We start from the raw sequence: 18990 nt of genomic DNA on the forward strand, positions 1-18990 counted from the left end.
TTCCCACTTTGCTATTGACGTCAGAGGGCAAAGCCTATGCCACAGCTTACTGCAGCAAAGCTGAGCTGCCCTGTTTTTCAGTCATTAAAACCTAGTTAGAATGTTTTGGGTTGGAAAGGACCCCTAGAGGTCATCTAGTCCAACACCCCTGCAGTGAGCAGGGACACCGCTAACTAGACCAGGTTGCTCAGAGCCCCATGCAACCTGGTCTTGAATGTTTCCAGGGATGAGGCCTCCACCACCTCTCTGGGCAACCCACTCCAGTGTTTCACCACCCTCATTGTAAAGAATTTCTTCCTTATATCCAGTCTAAACCTACCCTGCTTCAGTTCCCCCCACTGGTGGCAAACCCCCTGAAAGCCTCATTTGCAGCAGCAAGTAACAATACTACTACTAACCACCCACTGCCTTCAAGGTGCCTTTCACCACTCAAAGGTGACCTCTCCTTCAACTAAGCTCCACGAAGTGGCGGAAGAAAGACTGTCCTCAACTGCCCAACGGGAACACCAAACCAGAGGAGGCGAGAGCTGCTGAACTAGCTTTCTTTCCACTTAGCATCAGCGGGAAAACTTTCCTTTCAAGAAAACAGCAGTGAAGGTACACCAAGAGCCAGGATGCTTTGGAAATACTGCCTCGACTGTCTCCTCTGAGCATGGAAAAGTGCTTTGCAAGAGCATTAGTCAAGATGATGTGACTCTAGCGTAGGCCTCAGCAGAATCAGCCCTGTATAGTACACAAAAGGAGACAAAGGAACCTGGAGTTTAAAGGTCCACTTTTGTTCTCAAAAATCCAACAGACATTTTCTCTACAACATTTCCGAGAGCAAGATAGGGCTATACATCAGACATACTCTACAATCCGCACACTGAACACGTAGGCTGCTGAGGCTGTACTTTCATAAATTTGTGCCAACTTTGTAAAATAAACATACAAAATAATACAGTGAATAACAAGGCAAACCCACTGGCAGCCTAGGTGCCCCTGCTGCTCATTGCAGTGAAGCAGTTCACCCCCACGTTTTTATTGTCAGATGGCACCCACGCAAGAGCCCGGAGCCTAGAGCTCTGAAGGCAAAATTTTGAGTCACGCTGTGACAAAGGAAATGATCTCACACACTGATATGAAATTACAATAGAGCCCGTCAGGAACTCATCAACAAAACTGTTCTGTGGCTGTTAGAAAATGCTGATACTTCAAAAAACAATTTTAAGGTGGGGCTGTTGTGGAGTGGTTCAGAACTGTCATAATGTCAATCTTGGGCAATTCTTTTAAAAAAAGTGTATTTTGAGAATTGGATTTAGAAACTAAAGCCATTTTAATGTGATTTTTAATAAAGGGAGTGGTACAACAAATAGCCTGAAGTTATCAAACAGCCCAGAGTTAATGTTACATCAAAGAGATGTAACATTGATCCTATGCTCTGCATTGGTAGGGAGGAAAAAGTTTTAATCTTAAAGTTGAAAGATTCCATGGAAAAGGAAAACTCATCCCATCCAGATCTAATTTTAATAACAAAGCATGTTCCAGTAAACAAAATTAAACATAGCATGCAAATATAAACTAGCTGCTTCCTCATTTTGGAGGTTTGTTCAGTCATTGCATTCCAGTATTTTTATAGTACTGAAAAAATAATAGTTAAAAAAACCTCTTGTCAACATACAGCTGTATCTTCTGAACTGATGAGAATTCAGATACTGAGTAGTTCATAAAGCAATTTTTGAGGACTACATGCAAATTTGAGAGCCATATCCGTTTACAGTTCTGCTCTGGGTTAAAAGAATCCAATGACCTGGAGGAGCTAAGTTTAAATAACCTACAATAATAATTCTACCGAGAAACACCTTGAGCAGCCATCCTCCTGTGGCCCGGACAGGACCTGTTGCTGCCAGAGCAGCCCTGCAAACTCTTCATCTGGAGGCATGGATTTGCCACCCTGGAATGGCACTGTAGCTGTAGTCACACCTGCCCCTAAAAGGAGACCTTCACCCTATGAAGAGTCTACTGGAGGCAAAATGTTGTACAGTAGGAATAGGTCCCTGGGAGCAGGAACGTCAAGGAACGCAGAGATTAGGAAGTTTCTGACTTTTGAGAAAGCAGGTGGATCTCTGAAAGTACCCAGACCAAGAGGAGGTTGTAGATGGTGGCTGGAATTGCTTGGGGAAAAAAGAAAGGCTTTCCCAGTTCAGAAGGATGAGGACAGATCTTTGGGACTCAGAGGAAGGTTTCTGGGCTTAGTAGAAAGAGTCAGGGAAGATGGAAGGAAAATAAATTGGTTTTAAGCCAGTGGGACAAATGGCACAAACATGTGGCAATAAATGGCTGCTGGTCCCTGACTTCATGGCTGGCAACTTAACACTCCACCTAAACACTGATGGAGGCAAAACATAGCACAGAAGTAATCCCTCGTCACAAAGCATCTGGAGATTGCAGAAGGAAAACCATTCAACAGCCAGGGTAACTAGGAAACTATGCACCACAAAAAGAATTTGGATTTCCAATTGAACCATCCATGCAGAAGCTCATTCCTTGTCCCTAAGCATGATCTACAACAGTCATGTAATTCTTGACAAGTCTTCATCTAAGCGGCTCTTAATGGTTTCCACTGCTGCAAGTTCCACCTCTGATCCAATGCCTTCACCTGAAGAACTGAACCTGAGGTAGGGGTGAACCTGTACATGGTATCTACAGCCTGTCCATGTGAGCTTGGATTGAGAAAGATGATCAGATTTCTAAACCAAAGTTGTACTCAATGTTACAAGAATTGGTCAAAGCAGTACGATCCTTTCCTTACATGGGAGTGAGATTCTGGTATTAGAACTAAAAGTAGAAGTAATTTGACCATCCTAGGGAGAGTCTCCACTGAGTTAGCAAAAGCCCTAGAAAAGAGACTGGTGGTGCAGTTATCAGACACACATTCTTTGAGCATACTTGCTCAAGCAGACAACAGCAAGGACCCAGGGGTGTCCTGATACTTCCCTCTTGTTAAAACATTCATAATCCTATGGCATAGCCCATGCCAGAGAATTCAGCAGTGCGCTGCAGGGTTCAGCTCTTCATTTGCTACTAGTTATGGGAATGCCGTCTTGCACTGCAGCATACGCTGAAACCTGCCTCCATTCCATGAGTGGTTCCTGCCAGGTGTATTTCAAAGTCATGATTAACTCCTCTAAGAATACCTGAGAGTTTTACAGCAAGGGAGGCAAGGGCGCATCACCTCTGGTGCTAAACTGAAGAGCAGACCAGCAGGAGCAGAAAACACCTCCTAAAACCCTGATGAGCACCATGAGACTTATCTTGCATGGGGAACTTGGATTCCCAGGGAGCTAGTGCTAAAAGAGTAATGACTTCCAAGGCAAGTGTGATGGCTGCAGTCTGAGCATTAGTTCCCATGCTAAGAGTCCCTCACGCTGCTCCCAGCTCCCCAGGTTATCATGAAAGGAAGTTGGTGTTTGCACAACAAGAGCAACATGGGGTCACTATCTTAGAGGAGAGCTGGGCTCCTGGGTTCTAACTCGGCCACTGGCCTCTTCCTTGACTGCTTTGTGTCTCGGTTTCCTGGCAAGGCTGACCTCCTTCTGAAAGCATGCTGAGACTTGCTTGTGAGAAGTACTGCAGAAGCACTACTGTTTGAAGTGGGCCTGTCATTTTAACTTATCCACATAAAATAGGCAAGTGCTTGAGTCCCTGTGGCAATTAATCCATTTTGTCCATAAAGTACACAGTGATTTGGCAGTGGTCTAATTAGCAGATTCCTCTGCTGTTTAAGGAGTGAGGAGAGGATGTATCCTTCCTTGAACCAGCTGATACAGTTAGAAAATTCAGGCAAGCTTTCAAGCACACAATCCCATTATATTCATACACCCACACAACTGAAATAACATAATGAAGTACATATAGAGCCTTTTCACCCAGAGAGTCCCCAGTGTAGCTTCTCCATACACAGACAAAAAGGAGGGAGCTGGAAAAGATCAACAATGAGGTACTCTGTTTCCGTAGGCCAGTCCCCAGCTTTCAAGTGTTTTTACATTTCTTCAGAGAACGCTTCCCATAACCTGAATCTAATCTCTGACTAAGCTCAGCACACAAGTGGTGGTTAACAAACAGCTTCCATGATGACTCCTGGCCCACTTCATTTCTGGCCGTTCCTTCTTTGTAAATAGCTCTAAGCATCTGTTTCCCTTGCTTCATGAGAAATGCTTTCAATCACGTGAACCTCTGAGACTTCAAACACCATGAGAAGCCATGCTTGTTTCAACTGCAAGAAGAAACAAGCGTTTACAGCAACAAAAAAAAAAAACACAGAAAGCAAAGTAAACAATGGAAGTTGGATTAAAAAGAACCACAAAATTAAGTAATTATTTGGAAAATGCTATCAGAAATCTCATTTACCTGTCTTGTTACAGAAGAATAATCAAGAAATGCGCTAAGGCATCCCATGCTCTTACTGGGCAGTGATTTAAGCTGATCCACCCGCAAATTATTAAGTAGAAGCTAAAAGTCCCAGGTGAGATGAGAGATGAGATAGGATAGGGCGCTGCAGTTCTTGCTTGAAAAAGTTGATGTCTTAACACTGACAGGATGAACAAGAGACAAGGAGAGCAGCTGCAGCATGACGATGTGACTGGCTCCAGGTAACCCAGATCCGCAGCACAGCTGGGAACAGACGCCTTGTGTCTTTGCCTAAGCCTTTATTCTGCTTCCTCTTCAAATTTATCACTGCTGCTTCTTTCCCACTGAGTCACCGACTGAAGGCGATTAGATAAACTCCTCAGCCACTGAAAAAACTCTGGTACTCAAGTCCCTCCTTGAAGCAACACTTGCATTTTCTGCACTGAAGATCTAAGTAGGTGATACCAACAGATTTCTATCAATTTACTCCAGTACTTCAGCCTTCCCTGCAAGGCCTACAGTCCCAGCCTGCCAGAGTATGCCCCTTGATGATAAACACTTCAGCTGACAAATCTAGTTCGTATACAACATCAGTGGGAACAATGTTTTCATCACACCAAATATGTCATTTGACCCTGTCACTGTACAGAAACCTGTAGGGATCATTAATCAGATTCAGCGCTCTGTAATCTGTGCTCGGAACAGCCTGAATGTCTGTTCGAACAATGTCATTCCTTTAGCAGCAATATTTTAATCAATCAGGTGACAGGCATGGCAATTCCCCCCGAAGTGGCAGGACCAAGAGTGAACCTACTGATAAAATGCAAACAGCTTAGAGCAGGATTTCAGTTGCTTACAGAAACTCTCTGCATTAGTGCCCCTAATGACTAAAAATACAACAGAAATTTTCTTCCACCATTACCCTAAATGGACAGCCAAGACTTAGATCCGTAGCACTGACGGCCCTTTCAGTCCTTCCCTAAATAATGCCAAGAACGAACTTAGGTTAGCAGTAGAGGCCCACATCATGGTAGATGAATGAGTGGAGACGGGCCCTACCACCAACTTACGCGTTTCCTAGTCTTGGCTCTGGTCCAGGCCTGCTTTGTTAACCCTCAGCAAGTTGCTTCAGCCCGGTAAGTAGTATTTTGGTGAACGGGGGATAATTATACAGATCACTGTCCGGGGACTACTTATGTGAGCGCTACACGTGAGCAAAGCTATGGACAAGGCAAATGATTCAACAAAGCAACCAACCAACCAGGAGACTGGCAGAACCACAGGCAGAATCCGGAGGGATATGTTTTCTGACACAAAGCGGTAACCAAGGTAGTTTCATGCAATGTTTTATGTCATCTCTATAGCCTTGGCAATCTTCTTCCCCTCAAAAATAATCCAGTCATGACTGCCCTGCGAGGTGTGGTAGCACAACAGATCTAGCCACGTTCACTGAAGTGGAAGAGCTCACAACAAAGTAGAAGTGAACCTACAGACTTCTCCTCCACTCCCCTTCCTCCAACGAATGAGAACTAACACTTAAGATTTGTAATTCAACGTAGACTATAGTAACTAACCGCAGGTTATTTTCATGAACACATCGATCAATGTGAGCAACAGCGAACACCGCACTTGATGAGGATTCACAAACTAGGAAGGCTACAGACACACAGTTTTAATGAGGTATACAGCGCAACTTTTGATTGGTTGCCATGGTGAAAGCCCCAGCAGCATCCTGCTTGCGCAAGTCGCCTCTCCTGTACTCGGCCGTTACCTAGATCTCATGCTTGTGCCTAACCAAACAGTAACTAAATCCCTCAAGTAACCCTGCTGCTCTCTCAACCTTTATGAAAATCCACGATGGGGCATTAATCTAAATCCCTCCCACCCCTTGTCACCACAGTCAAATGGATGTTGTTTCAAGACCACTGCTTACCTGCACAGGTCACAGTAATCTCACTGGCAGAAACAAGACAAGGTTTAACTGAAACCTTTTTACTGTAACCTCCAGCACTAGTGGCACATACAGCCGTTTACTGCATAAGGACTGACCTCACTGCACATTTTGAAGGCCTGATACAATACAGCTTCACAGCCAAAGACAAATCGGAAATCGTTTTCACCATTTAACTTCACAGCCCCTTTTCTTTACCTAACAATTTAGGATTAGTTGCCTCCGCCCCATCCCCAAGTCTTCTCCCATTTATCATGGGAAAAATTAGGCTGCCTGGTATGCCAAGAACTACTGCTGCAGTACAAGCTCCCACCTCTGGGGATACATGCTCCCTGCAGTACCGTAAGTGTCCTGACGCTCCTCACACCTGCTATCTCCCCAGTCAGCCCAGTTTCAACCTCATACCAGCAGAGGTAAACTGCTTCCTCCAGCCTCAGTGAAAGGGTCTCCCTCAGCATTTGTGCCACGCGTTAGTACCAGACTTGCTCCTTCAGTCTTCACTCACTCTGCACTCAGAGCTCCCCTTGCTTTACACTAACCATTCAGCTACCTTTACGATCCCTGGCCTGGAGAGCATTGCTCACAGGTCTGGCCTGGAGCTGCTTCGCTGCGCTCCCGTGGTTCCAGCCGCCTGGCGACTTGTGCCACGCCTGTGCTTTCTACCAAGAGAACAAACCTCGCACTCAAGCATCAAGCGCAAACCTTTACAGTCAAGGCTTGACTTCCAGATCCCACGGGCCACCTCCACAGCACACCACAAGTCACCGTCTCCTAACTGTGGTTCTGTATTTCTCTGACACTAGCTACATGATATACAGGGGGGAGAAACTGCCAGGTTAGAGCTTTTAGAAGATATTAAGTGCATGTTGCACATCCAGGGACATAGCACGACAACACAAAGCCCTGCATGATGAGGTTGGCAATTAGTACAAGTCTAAAGCAGGTAAATTTAGTGTGGTCCACAGTCAGTGTGCTCAAAGCAGATGCTCCAGCAAGCTACCCTGGTAAACATCAACATATCCCCCTTCCCACAGCTCTTCAAAGCCCGTACATGTCACTGATCGGCAGTGCACCAAGTAGGGAAGGTTCCTTTTCCAGATGTGCACTACCCAGATCCAGGACTGCAAGTCCACATTGCACCTTTACTGGCCCTCGACCCACACCATGCACCTGCACCACACTTTGGTGGATCCGAGTTCCCAGGCATTACTTTCCCCTCTACTCCCTTAACTCACAGGGAATCCACCAGTTGCTACAGTCATTTCAGCACAGGACTGTAAAACCCAGGTTCCTTCTAAACCACATTCTCCTAAACGAAGACAGGCTTTTGTCTAGCTTCCAAGATACGTTCAGATGTTTCCAGCCTATTCCTTCCACTGTATCCCCTGGATATTCCAGTACTTAACCTCATTCCAGCCTAATTACAGCTCCAGCCCATAGCTTAGTTTTAGAAAACAAACTCAAAACTGGAGTGTAGGTATACATTTGCTAAGTTGGGGGGGACAGGGAGCACACTTTTTTGGAGGAGGAAAGAGGGTATTTACTGCACTTTTACCACAGAATTGCACATGCTCCATTTTCAATGAGGCTGCCTAGCAACAATCACCAGGTAGTACATCGAAATTACAGCTGTCCACTACACAGCACCTTTGTCAAGTTCAGGGGCACAACTGTGAGATGAAGTCCTTAACATTAAATGGCTGAGGAATCAAGTCTGAGTGAGAGTTCAATAGATTTTAATCATGTTGTTACAGCCAAACTCAGCACTCCTAGCAAAAAAAAAAAAAAAGGCCACCTCCTCATCTGTCCCACATCTGCTTTGTTAGCTTCTCCAGAAAACTCGTACAAGTATCCAAGACCATGGTTATTCTGAGGCTGCTACAGCTATAGCCCCAAGCCTCGCTGCCATTTATAGTCACGCTGATGTGTACCACACTAGATTCACCTGCTTCCAGAGTTGCACGTAGATGAGACTACTTGGGCTACAGATCTCGTAAACCAGGAGAGTGACGCTTCACAAATGAGTAGACTGTGCAGTTCAACTTTTTTATTTTAATAAAATCAAGAATATGCACAGCACATGCAGTGCTAGCATCTAAACTAATACAATAAGCAATTCTAAACCTACAGTGACTTGAAGTTCAATTTTCACATTCAGCAAGTTTAAATCCATTCTTGCATATTGTTTTGAATCCTTGTCTCTGAACTGAAAATATTGCTGGCTGATAAAACTTGCTAAAATGCACAAGTCACTGATTATGCCAATACAACAAAGATAACCACATGTTTGAGGATTGCAATGTGCCAGACATTCACTGAAAAAAAAACAACACACAACTAAACAAAACTCACGCAACAAACATCTGAGAATCTGGACACTTCACATCAGTGTTTAGAAGTGTTTCATTAATATCTTAAGACAAGTGTATCAAAACCTTGGCATGTTTAATTTTAAGTTGCCAATTTTTGTTTTACTATCAGAAAGTTATGGCTACACTGCCAATGCCGGGTCTGCTTAATTTGACTTAAGAGTTTAATATGACTTAAACATTAAAAGCTCACACTACCCCGAAATATATAATTTCACGCATACGGTGACATTCAACATTCAAGTGCCAGTGTTTTTGTACTGTCTTTTGGTCAAGTTTCTTTAAACTTTCAAAGAATCACTTTTAGGCTTACAAAAATAAATATTTGTCAAAAATGTTCAATAAATATTACACAAAACTAGCAGCAAAAAGTATCTAGAAATCTGTCGTGTGCAAATAGTTTTCTTCCCAGCTATCATTCCCATGGTCCCAAATAAGTTTTAGAATCTATTTCCTTCTCCTTAAACAAGCTGCGTTCAATCTCCAAGAGACAAAATAAGATTGGAAGTTAAGGACACGCACACAAGACATATATAAAATTCTCTGAATGTGCAATAAAAGAAGTATTTTGTAAAAAGTTATGGGCAAAATGTACAAGGGCCTAAACCTAGACTTGAAATAGCACCATAACAAATGACCTCAATACTGTCAAGTGCACCTACTTAATAAAAGTTTTAGAACAAGGCACAATACACTTGAAAAAATCTATTGCACTTTAGGAGATTTTTGCCATTTTCCTATGCCACTGTAGATTTGTTGTTAACTGCTCTGGCCACAAAGTTAGCACAGAAATTCCAAGTGGCAGAGGCATTTTTCTGGTGGACAATACTTATCTTTGGCCAGATTTAGCATAAACAGACTATAAATACAATGGAAACCTATGCAACTAAAACTGACTAAAACTGCACTGTAATAGCAGAATTGAAACCTTGTGCAGTTTATGTACATTTCCAACCTCTGTGATCTCAGGTTTGTTTGTTACTCTTCTGGAGCCATTTTACAAAGTCTACAGTAAGCCAGTTTAACATCTCCACGCAGCTTGAACAGAGTAATGTGAATCTGCATTAAAATAAAGCCTGCTGCATAATTCTTCCTGTTCATACCCTCTTGACCAAAAAACATCAACACTAGCATGCGTTATTAGACCAAAAATTCAGTCAGGCCCTTAAGGAGGACCAATCACTGCCATGGTCAGCCATTCTACCATTTCAATTTCATATGGCAGGCATTTTTAAAAAGTCTAAATAGATGAATTCTCCTAAAAACTATTTCAAGTTATCAGACCTTTAAACGTTCCCTGTAATGTTCTGCCCACATTTGGCTAGCTCACATTAATGATCTGCCTAAATATTGAAAAAGGAATTGCTGTATTTACTTGCATTAACTTCAAAAACAGTGCTTTTAATGTATGCATGTATCCATACATCATCTCATCATGACTGGAATGGCTTATTAAAGGCTATCAGGTTCTAAGTACCTATCCAGGATAGAGTGAGCAAATCAGAACTTTAACTTAGTACAGTTTTGCCACATTAGAAACTAATTGCATTGATATGCTTCAAGATGTTTTATTTTTCAAATCTGCAAATACCAAAAGCCCTAATGCAGGCTACCGCATAAGTTTTTCTTTGTAATATTATGGATGAATCAGTGATTCCTGTTTAAGTTGTATCACACCTGTGTGCCAAGGTTTGATTTTAGCCCAAGTTCAGTAATTTTTATTTTGTCAAAACAATTGATATCTTGAGCATTACTGAGCCAACAGGACATCAAAATAAAAGTTGTCTAAAGTTAAAGGCACAGTACATTAACAAACAAATGATCCTCAGTCACAAAATTATAAATGCAGTTTCTGGGTGGGGATGGGTGGGAGGGGAGTTAATCCTGACTACAGCAATAGAGTCTTCAAAACCACCTTCAAGATAGGGCTACTTGTTCCTTTGTTTCCATCTTGTGACCTTGAGCTCCCTTAAAAAAAATTTCAGTGGAGAATCACAGCTGGTAATGTACTGCGAGTTCTTGAAGCTACACAAGGTATAGTCTGGCTAAGTTACATGTGGTTTCCATATTAGCTTGTTTGGTAGGAGATCTGCTGCAAGCAGATTCAGTTGCCCCACCAGTCAACCCCCTGGGAGTTATAGTTTCCTCCATATCCATCACTGTTGTAGAAGCCTCCATAACCACCACCTAAGAAAGGCAAGAGAAAGCGATGCTTAATTAACCTGCTAAAGACTTGTGCCTCTACAACAAGAAAATAGCCCAGGGCACAGACAAGAGGTCTGTGCTCTATTAAAGGAAACCCACCCAAAAGTACTGTCAAAGGCACACACTAAACTAAAGTGCTGAAGAGATAAGCAGCATCAAACCAAAGGCAGGTTACTTGCACTAGCCTAGATCCCAGGAAGATGCTGAGACTTTGTATACAAGCACCAGCTGACCTTGCATTTTAATGTTACCTCCAGAAGTTTTACTATAGCAAGCATTTTAGATCTGGTTTTCTATTTGCCAGCACTACCTACCCCATTTTTCTTACCTCCAAATCCTCTGCTGCCACTTCCTCCACTGCGGCTGCTGGTTGATCGACTGCTGCTAAAGCTACTGCTGCCAGAACCACTACTTGTTCGATAGTCTCTGGCACCAAATCCTCCACTGAACCTACTGCTGTATAAAGGAAGAAAACAAAGTGAAGTCAGTGGTATTTTAAGCACTGCAGCCATTGAGATTCAAGTACTAAATGTCTTCAGCTCTGGTTACCAACTACAGCCAGTACAAGTGTGGAGTTCAGCATGCTTCGTAAGCATCACAATGCTACCTGGAAAGGGCATTTGAGACAGCGAAGGACAATTTACTATTCAAGCAGGGTCATGTTGAACTTCCCGCATTATACCGAGAATTACTTTCTCGGGTCCTGGTAAGATTTGATTCAGTGCAACCTCTGCTCCACAGAATTTCCAAACCTATCTTAGTGTTAAATAGCACATTTATGACCACCTTCCCTACTGTAGAAGAGGATGTCCATTTTACAAGCATACTTCTGAAGAAAAATAAAGAACTAAAATTCACATGGTCATATCATGTTAAGTACATGAAGAGGAAGGGTTGTTTCTCCTCCCAGCCCTTTGCACCAGGAAGAAGAGCTTTGTATTACCAGTTTATAAAGCATTTTAGGTTTCCATAGAAAAACCATTTTACAAGTGGCCTCACCCCTGCAGTCTAACTCTCATACCTTTTCTGTTTTGTGTCAGGAGACACACATCACCTTCTCCTAAACATCAAGATAGCTGCTTAAGGTACATCTCTGGCATGTGCAGGTATGTATTTCTAGTTCGTGTTCTATAAATAGTTTCAGAATTCTACAGCCATTTTTGCTAATGCCGTTCTACTTCAGCCATATCCTAGTTGTCATGTTCAAGAAGAGAAAAATCTTACAGGTTAAATACCTTACAGTAAGATAAAACACCACCAGACATTAAGCTGTCACCTGCTGATACACCTAACACAGTTTATACTGCACTGTTTTGTCTTCCTCTAACTGTATCTTTAGAGTGAAAACAAGTCGCAGCACTGCCTCCCACAATGGATGAAATACACCTTTAGCCAAAGCTGTGACCATTACCTCTTGGACCGCCCACGGCTGCCACCTCCTTTGTGATGCTGTTCGTAAGCCATGTTTTCCAGCCAAGATGGTACTTCTTGCTTAGCCTCAACAAGAAGATCAAGCAAGTCCTTGGTGATGTTTATGTTCCTCTCATTGAAGAATGAGGTGGCAAGTCCTAAAGTTAAAAAAAAAAAAATCATCAATTTTAGCCCCACATAAAGCAAATACACTACAAGCACTTAACCCTATTCCACACTCCACTTGTGGTTGTGCAAAGTACAAGATCAGATTCCTTATAGCCGAGGCTTGAGAACACCAGAATTACCTGAAGAGAAAGTCATTTGAGACCATTATTCCACCACAGCTAGTCACAAAACCCCTGGATACTTACTGACATAGAAGATACCAAGCTTACATGTGGTAGAGGAGCAAAAACAGTGGCAGCTAAAGGAACTGGTTACTTTCCACACTGGCTAGACAGCAGTAACCATCTTGTCACAGAAGTCCATGCACAGGCTTCTCTCAGGTACTTAGCTGCAATTTGCTACTTAGTCAATACTACTACACCTATCAACTCAGGTATGAAGTCCTGTCTATGAAAGTTCTAGATCATACTTACCAAGGTTTCCTACTCGGCCTGTACGACCAATACGATGTACATACTCTTCAATGTCACTTGGCAAGTCAAAGTTTATGACATGCTTTACATTTGAGATATCCAGTCCTCTTGCTGCAACCTAGTGATTAAAGGATTCAATCAAATCTTAGTAAAATTCCACAGGCCAAAATGCTTACTAGCTCAAACTTCCTAGATTGATTCACTTACTGCTGTGGCAACAAGAATTGGGCTCTTGCCCGAACGGAATTGGTGCAGTGCTTCCTCTCTGTCTCTTTGGGAGCGATCTCCATGTATACTTGTGCAGGCATATCCTTCATGGTACAAGAAGTCCTCAAGAGCATCCGCACCCTTTTTAGTTTCCACAAACACCAGAGTCAAAGAATCCTTGCCTAACAGTAATTAAAATACAGGTTAGCAGAAAAGCTGCACAAATGCTTGGCTCCACCACCTCGTAAAAGGCAGTTTCACAGTTCTCTACTCTTGTTTATTCTAAACTGAAGACACTGGAGACCTCCCTCCCCATTTTATATAATACCAGAAAAGCTTACATCAACTTAAAACTGACATTTAGTCAGCAGAATGTATTCACAGCATGTTAAGTAAATTCATTCACCTACTCAACAGAAGTTCTTGAGTCATTAGGTTTGCCTCACCTGAATTTTGCTTTATCTGTTTATCTGAAAGTGGTCTTTACCTGTGGCATTTAGCAGGTCAAGCAGAAACGACCGTTTGTCTGACTCTTCCACCCATACTACTTTCTGAGTGATATTCTCAGACGTAGAGCCTACTCTGCCAACAGCCAGGAAGATATATTCATCAAGGAAGTCACGAGCAAGCATCTAAAAAAAAGAAGAGGGGAATAAAAAAAATAAAAATAGTGGTTCCCCCCCCTTCCACAGATGTAATTTAGGCTTATGAACTGTTAATATATTTGAACTTTTGTAAAGTACCTGGATTTCCTTGGGGAAAGTAGCACTGAACATCATGGTATGACGAACCCCCTTTGGTGGCATAGTATCCTGTTCAACAATTCGACGAATTTGAGGTTCAAAGCCCATATCAAGCATTCTGTCAGCTTCATCAAGCACCAGGTACCTAAACAGTAATAAAAAAAGATTATTCTTCAGAGCTTTTTCTTTAAGCTGCAACCCAGCACAGATACTAGGCTACAAGTTCTCCACTAGACATTTACAGTTTGAAAGCTAAAACTTGAGTGTCATTAACTCTAAATCTCACCTTAAAAAGTTTCTAGTTGTCAAGTCATTAGCATATGGACAAAAGCACTTTACTTACTTGCAGAAATCCAGTCCAATCTTTCCCCGCTCCATCATATCAACCAGTCGTCCTGGAGTTGCTACAAGCAAGTGACATCCACGTTCTAAGTCACGTATCTGCTGACCAATGTCTGCACCACCGTACACAACACAGGGACGAACTCTGGAACGGTATGCAAACTATAAAACAAAGTAAGTTAGCTCTAAGAAAAGACTACACCTAAGCTATTTTATAACGGTGGACTCCTAGATATACCTTTCTGGCTTCCTCATAGATCTGCACAGCCAGTTCTCTAGTGGGAGCCAAGACCAGTGAGATTGGATATTGCTTACGGCGCCCATACCTTCCGTTCTCCTGAAAAAAAAAAAACCCCAAAACTCAGAATGAGTACCCCAAATACAAGCGGAACTAAAACAACTACTACAGGCAATATTGAAGACAGATAACAAAGTTTGTCTTAAAGAAAAAGCATGGCTGAGAGCTAACTTGTTTTAAGCACTGAGTCTGAAGACTCTGCCCTACTACAGTACCCAGGATTCAGCTATTGGTTAACATGCTAAACAGCAACATAGCGGCCCAAGCTTGGTCTCTACAACCTGCACAGTGATCCATAACTTAAGCAGCAGAGAAATAATAGCCATAAAACCTGTTACTTCCCATCATAAAGTCAATACAACACAGACGTGTGACCAAGTAGCTTTTTTGTAGCAAGGAAAGCAAAGCTCATCAACAATCTTTTCTCTAGACAGTTATGCATATCAACTGTTTAGATAAGGAAAAAAAAAAAGTGTTCTACAGCCTGTATTTTTCAAGGGAAATAGCTGAAGTCTTCTAGAAGTTGAGAAGCTTGCCTATCATACCCAAAATAATGATGACATTTAGGCCCAGCTATCATGTTCAGTAGCAGACATCAGCATATGGGGCAAATACACACATTGGTCATAGCTTTTCCAGGACTAGGTATTTAAATACTTGCCTTCATAGCTCTCAAGGCATCACCGGGGCCATCTGCATAGATCTGGCTCAATATTGGTAGAAGAAATGCAGCTGTTTTCCCAGACCCTATTAGGACACAATTCAGTATTAACAACAGTTATTTTCGAAGCTACTGTACTGTCAACTACAGCACTAATCCTGTATCACTAGCATATTCCCAGTAACATCTGCACTAGTATACAGATACTACCCATGCCACTGGAGCGCACTCCTTAGCCAGTAGAGGTTATCTACAAAAGACTTGCTGCTCAGCACCAAACCCTGAAGTCAACGTGATTTAAGTCACGAACATTTCTGTCGGGACAAACGCAGTAAATCCAGTCAAGCCACATCTAAAGCAGCTGCGAGACCGCAAAACTAATTCATTTTCAACACTGCAGGTATTGCAGTATACTCTTCACAGGAAGTTGTATCACCTTACGGACCTCTGACCTGCAGCTTGAGGAATACAAGACCCTACTCCTATACTGAGAAAATAAGCAGTAAAGGGTTACTAACTTACCTGTCTGAGCACAGGCCATCAAGTCTCTCTTTTCTTTAATAATAGGTATTGCATGTTTCTGCACTGGAGTAGGACGGGTGTAGCGTGTGAGCTCAATGTTTCCCATAATAATTTCTCCCATGTCAACATCACTGAACTGCAAGATATTTATTTAAAACAAGTAAGATGGGGATCCTTCCCTTCAGCCACCATGGAACACATCATTCAGTCTAAGTAGTCATATGTAAAGAACCTTGTTTCATCTATTCCTATAGAACTTGCCTATTAAGTTTACAGATACTCAGGAGCTAGTTACCCAGACTCTGGTATCTACTTCATCTGGTCACGCAAGTGATTCTTAAAAAGCCAGCCAAGCCTGAAGTGCAGACTACACTATGCTTCACATGACACAATGCCTATGCTTAAGTAGTTGCTCCAATAAACCAGCACCTCCAAGCGCTTCTACTTCTTTACATGTTTACTGCTTAAAGACAAGTCTTAATTAAAAGTGAGCTACAAGTGTTAACTGAACAAGCTTACATAACTTCTCCCATGCCTTAGTTCATTATATGCAGCCCTCCTCTGTAAAACAACTTAGCTGTAGGATGGCAAGACAGCACTTCCTCTCCTCCCTTGATGTCGTGCTGCCTTCAGTTTAAGTTTCACATGCAAAACAGTCACTATTAGCTACATCAGCAAAACAGATTAAAAAACCTTACACTTTCAATATGTGGAGGACAGTTGCTGCCTGTTGCTTCAACAGGAATGTCATCGTATTTCTCAAAGTTAATGCCAGTATTGCTTCCTGAAAAGAGCTCTCTAAAAACGGAAAAGTAGTATGTTACTTGCTAGACATATCAACTGACCCCATCATGTGAATTTATATTACTCCATTACTTACTGTTCCAGGCGTTCACTTGGGGGAAGAGGCTTTGACCAGTCATCTTCATCTGATTTGTCAGACCAGCGGCTATTCCCACCACGGTCAAATCTACCAAAGCCACTCCTATCATAGTCGCCACCTCTTCCACGCTCTTCATATCTAAATACAGCAAGAATATCAGGCCACCATTCCTGGGCAACGGGATTTTTTTTGACATGCAAAACTGAAGCTGTAATAATCTAGCAGCATATGCTCTGTATATTACATATACATCTGTAGAACAACTCAAAGTCATTGGATTATCTGTACTTGCTTCTTGACCTACGAACTGGAATGAGTTTAGTCCCAGCCATCACACTAGGTCATGTTATTCTGTGTCAGACCCAAGAATTTGTCATAATTTCACAACTTAGTTTAGCTTAACACACTAAACCTTAGATCAAAATTTTGATTCTTTACATTTATTACACTTAACCAAGTAAGTCATCTGCCAGTAGAGCTGCAATTCTAGTTGCTCAGTCTTTGCCTTTTTTGTAGGGAGCTCTGCTTAGACCTCTCAGGAGACATTCTTTGGTACTCCCCCCTCTCTCTGTGCCTCATTTTACATAGGTCTCATGTCCAGACAATACCCTCAAGTGCTGTAATTTGTTCCTTTATTCCCCCCCACACACGTGACCAAACGAAATACCTCGATTACATGTCACATTATTATTTCATAAAGAGGGAGCTCACCTGTATTACTAACTTGGAAAGAAGGTGGAAAAAGTCCTTACCTCAACTGTTTAGTTTTTGGTCTGGTAAATCATGTTTGAGCAAAGTCTGGATACAGGACTAGCGTCAGCTTTACTAGTCGATAAAGGTCACTCTCACCACACTTGTGCATACAACGCATGATGTGTGTAAGACTGATCAAGTAAGGTAGAGAACCTGCAAGAGTCTCACCCAGTTTTATTAACTACACTTTTTAAACAAAGAAAAAAATACTGACATGAAAAAAATCCGTTTTGATGTTTATGTGCTCTCAACAGCTCTTCGTGATTTCTTCTGGAAGTAACCACCCACCTAGCACTTTTTTGGTCAAATGGTTACATCAGCAAGTCATCGCTGCAGTGAGTGGCTGGTGGTAGACTACAGGCCATGTTTTTCAACACATGCAAGTTTCCCATCCTCAAACTCATGTAGCTTTAAAAGAAAGGTTCTCTCCCCTCCCAGGTTCCTTCTACCTTATCCTGTTGTTCACACCTGGAATTCTAACTTTTAACATCAAGATTACAGGTACACTACTAGAACAGACAGACTTCATATGCACAGACAAATAAATACTTGCCTTCCTCCTCTTGATCCATTTCCACGGTCAAAGAAGCTTGATTTTGCTCCGCGGTCGGACCGTGCACCAAAGCTGCTGTACGCATCCTTGTCTCTGCTAGAACTCCAGCCACCACTATCAAAACCTAGTAGAGAAAGGTATTTTAGCCATACATTACATGGTCTAGGCTTTTGTAAGAAAAAAAAACTAAGTTCTGTCCAGTAAGTCTTCACCGGAAGGTGCACAGGATTGAAAAGCAGGCAGTCTTTCAAGAACAGAAGATGCACAGATTTTAAGACTTACTCAAATATGGACTAAGAATTTCTCATTGCCTATCAGAACCTGCTGAAACCCCTCCACTCATGTACAAGCATGTTACTTTGTAAAGCACTGAACCTGCCTTTGTGCTAAATATTTAATTTGCCTACTCTGGAAAGCTGGAGCCTTAATGTTTCTTCTGATACCCAAGTCTTGCCAAGCCTACATTACCTCTCCAACTTCAACACAAATCCTTGATGATGCTTTTAATCTCTGAGGTTATCAAGGCCTCTGGTGGAGACCAATAAATGGTATTAGCCCTTGCAGTAGAATCCATACAGCAGTTAGAATGTTTTGTCGTACTGCAAGTACACAGAGCAATCTGATCTACACAGCCTAAGACAAATCAGCAGCACCATGTAGAAGTAAGCAATATGGAGTTCTTCACAATGCGTTACCACACTGATTTTTTCCACAGCGCTTTTACACCTCCCTACAGCAGATGCCTACTTCAGTATGTTAACTCAGAGAACAAGGACCAAGTAGAATAAGAAAATACATCAGCTTGCCACCACCATGAAGTAAAAATCCTCATTTTCATTCAGCTACCAGGGGTGGGAAAGCAGGCAGAAGCGTAGAGCAGTGCTTTGGTACTACACAGTGCTTCTGTAGTAGACCAAGTACTTACAAATTCTGATTTGAGTTCCAACCTTCGCAAGTTTGAAAACATGACCCAAACAAAGCCTCAGCTATGGGATTCTGGCAGAGGATAAGTGAAATAATAGGAGTGACCTTATACGTTTATCTGTCTAATTAATAAGGATGCTTTTGCCAGCTCCACAGCAAAAAAAAGTCAAGACCTATG

At 42.2% G+C, this 18990-nt stretch overlaps 1 protein-coding gene across 1 annotated transcript; it reads right to left on the reverse strand.

Annotated features, from left to right (window-relative positions):
* Window positions 1-9227: 9227 nt before the first annotated feature.
* Window positions 9228-16741, reverse strand: DDX3X (DEAD-box helicase 3 X-linked). The gene is made up of 13 exons (XM_035902030.1): window positions 16580-16741; window positions 16398-16497; window positions 15700-15835; window positions 15178-15263; window positions 14457-14555; window positions 14220-14380; window positions 13877-14021; window positions 13621-13765; window positions 13134-13315; window positions 12927-13044; window positions 12326-12482; window positions 11243-11370; window positions 9228-10896 (listed from the first exon to the last, which is right to left on the reverse strand). Exons 3-13 carry the CDS (start codon window positions 15818-15820, stop codon window positions 10814-10816), a joined length of 1425 nt encoding a protein of 474 aa, XP_035757923.1. The 5' UTR covers window positions 15821-15835; window positions 16398-16497; window positions 16580-16741; the 3' UTR covers window positions 9228-10813.
* Between the last annotated feature and the right edge of the window lie 2249 nt (window positions 16742-18990).

The sequence above is a fragment of the Egretta garzetta genome, unplaced genomic scaffold (assembly GCF_000687185.1).
Source record: "Egretta garzetta isolate BGI_Z169 unplaced genomic scaffold, ASM68718v1 scaffold70, whole genome shotgun sequence".
Lineage (NCBI taxonomy): Eukaryota > Metazoa > Chordata > Aves > Pelecaniformes > Ardeidae > Egretta > Egretta garzetta.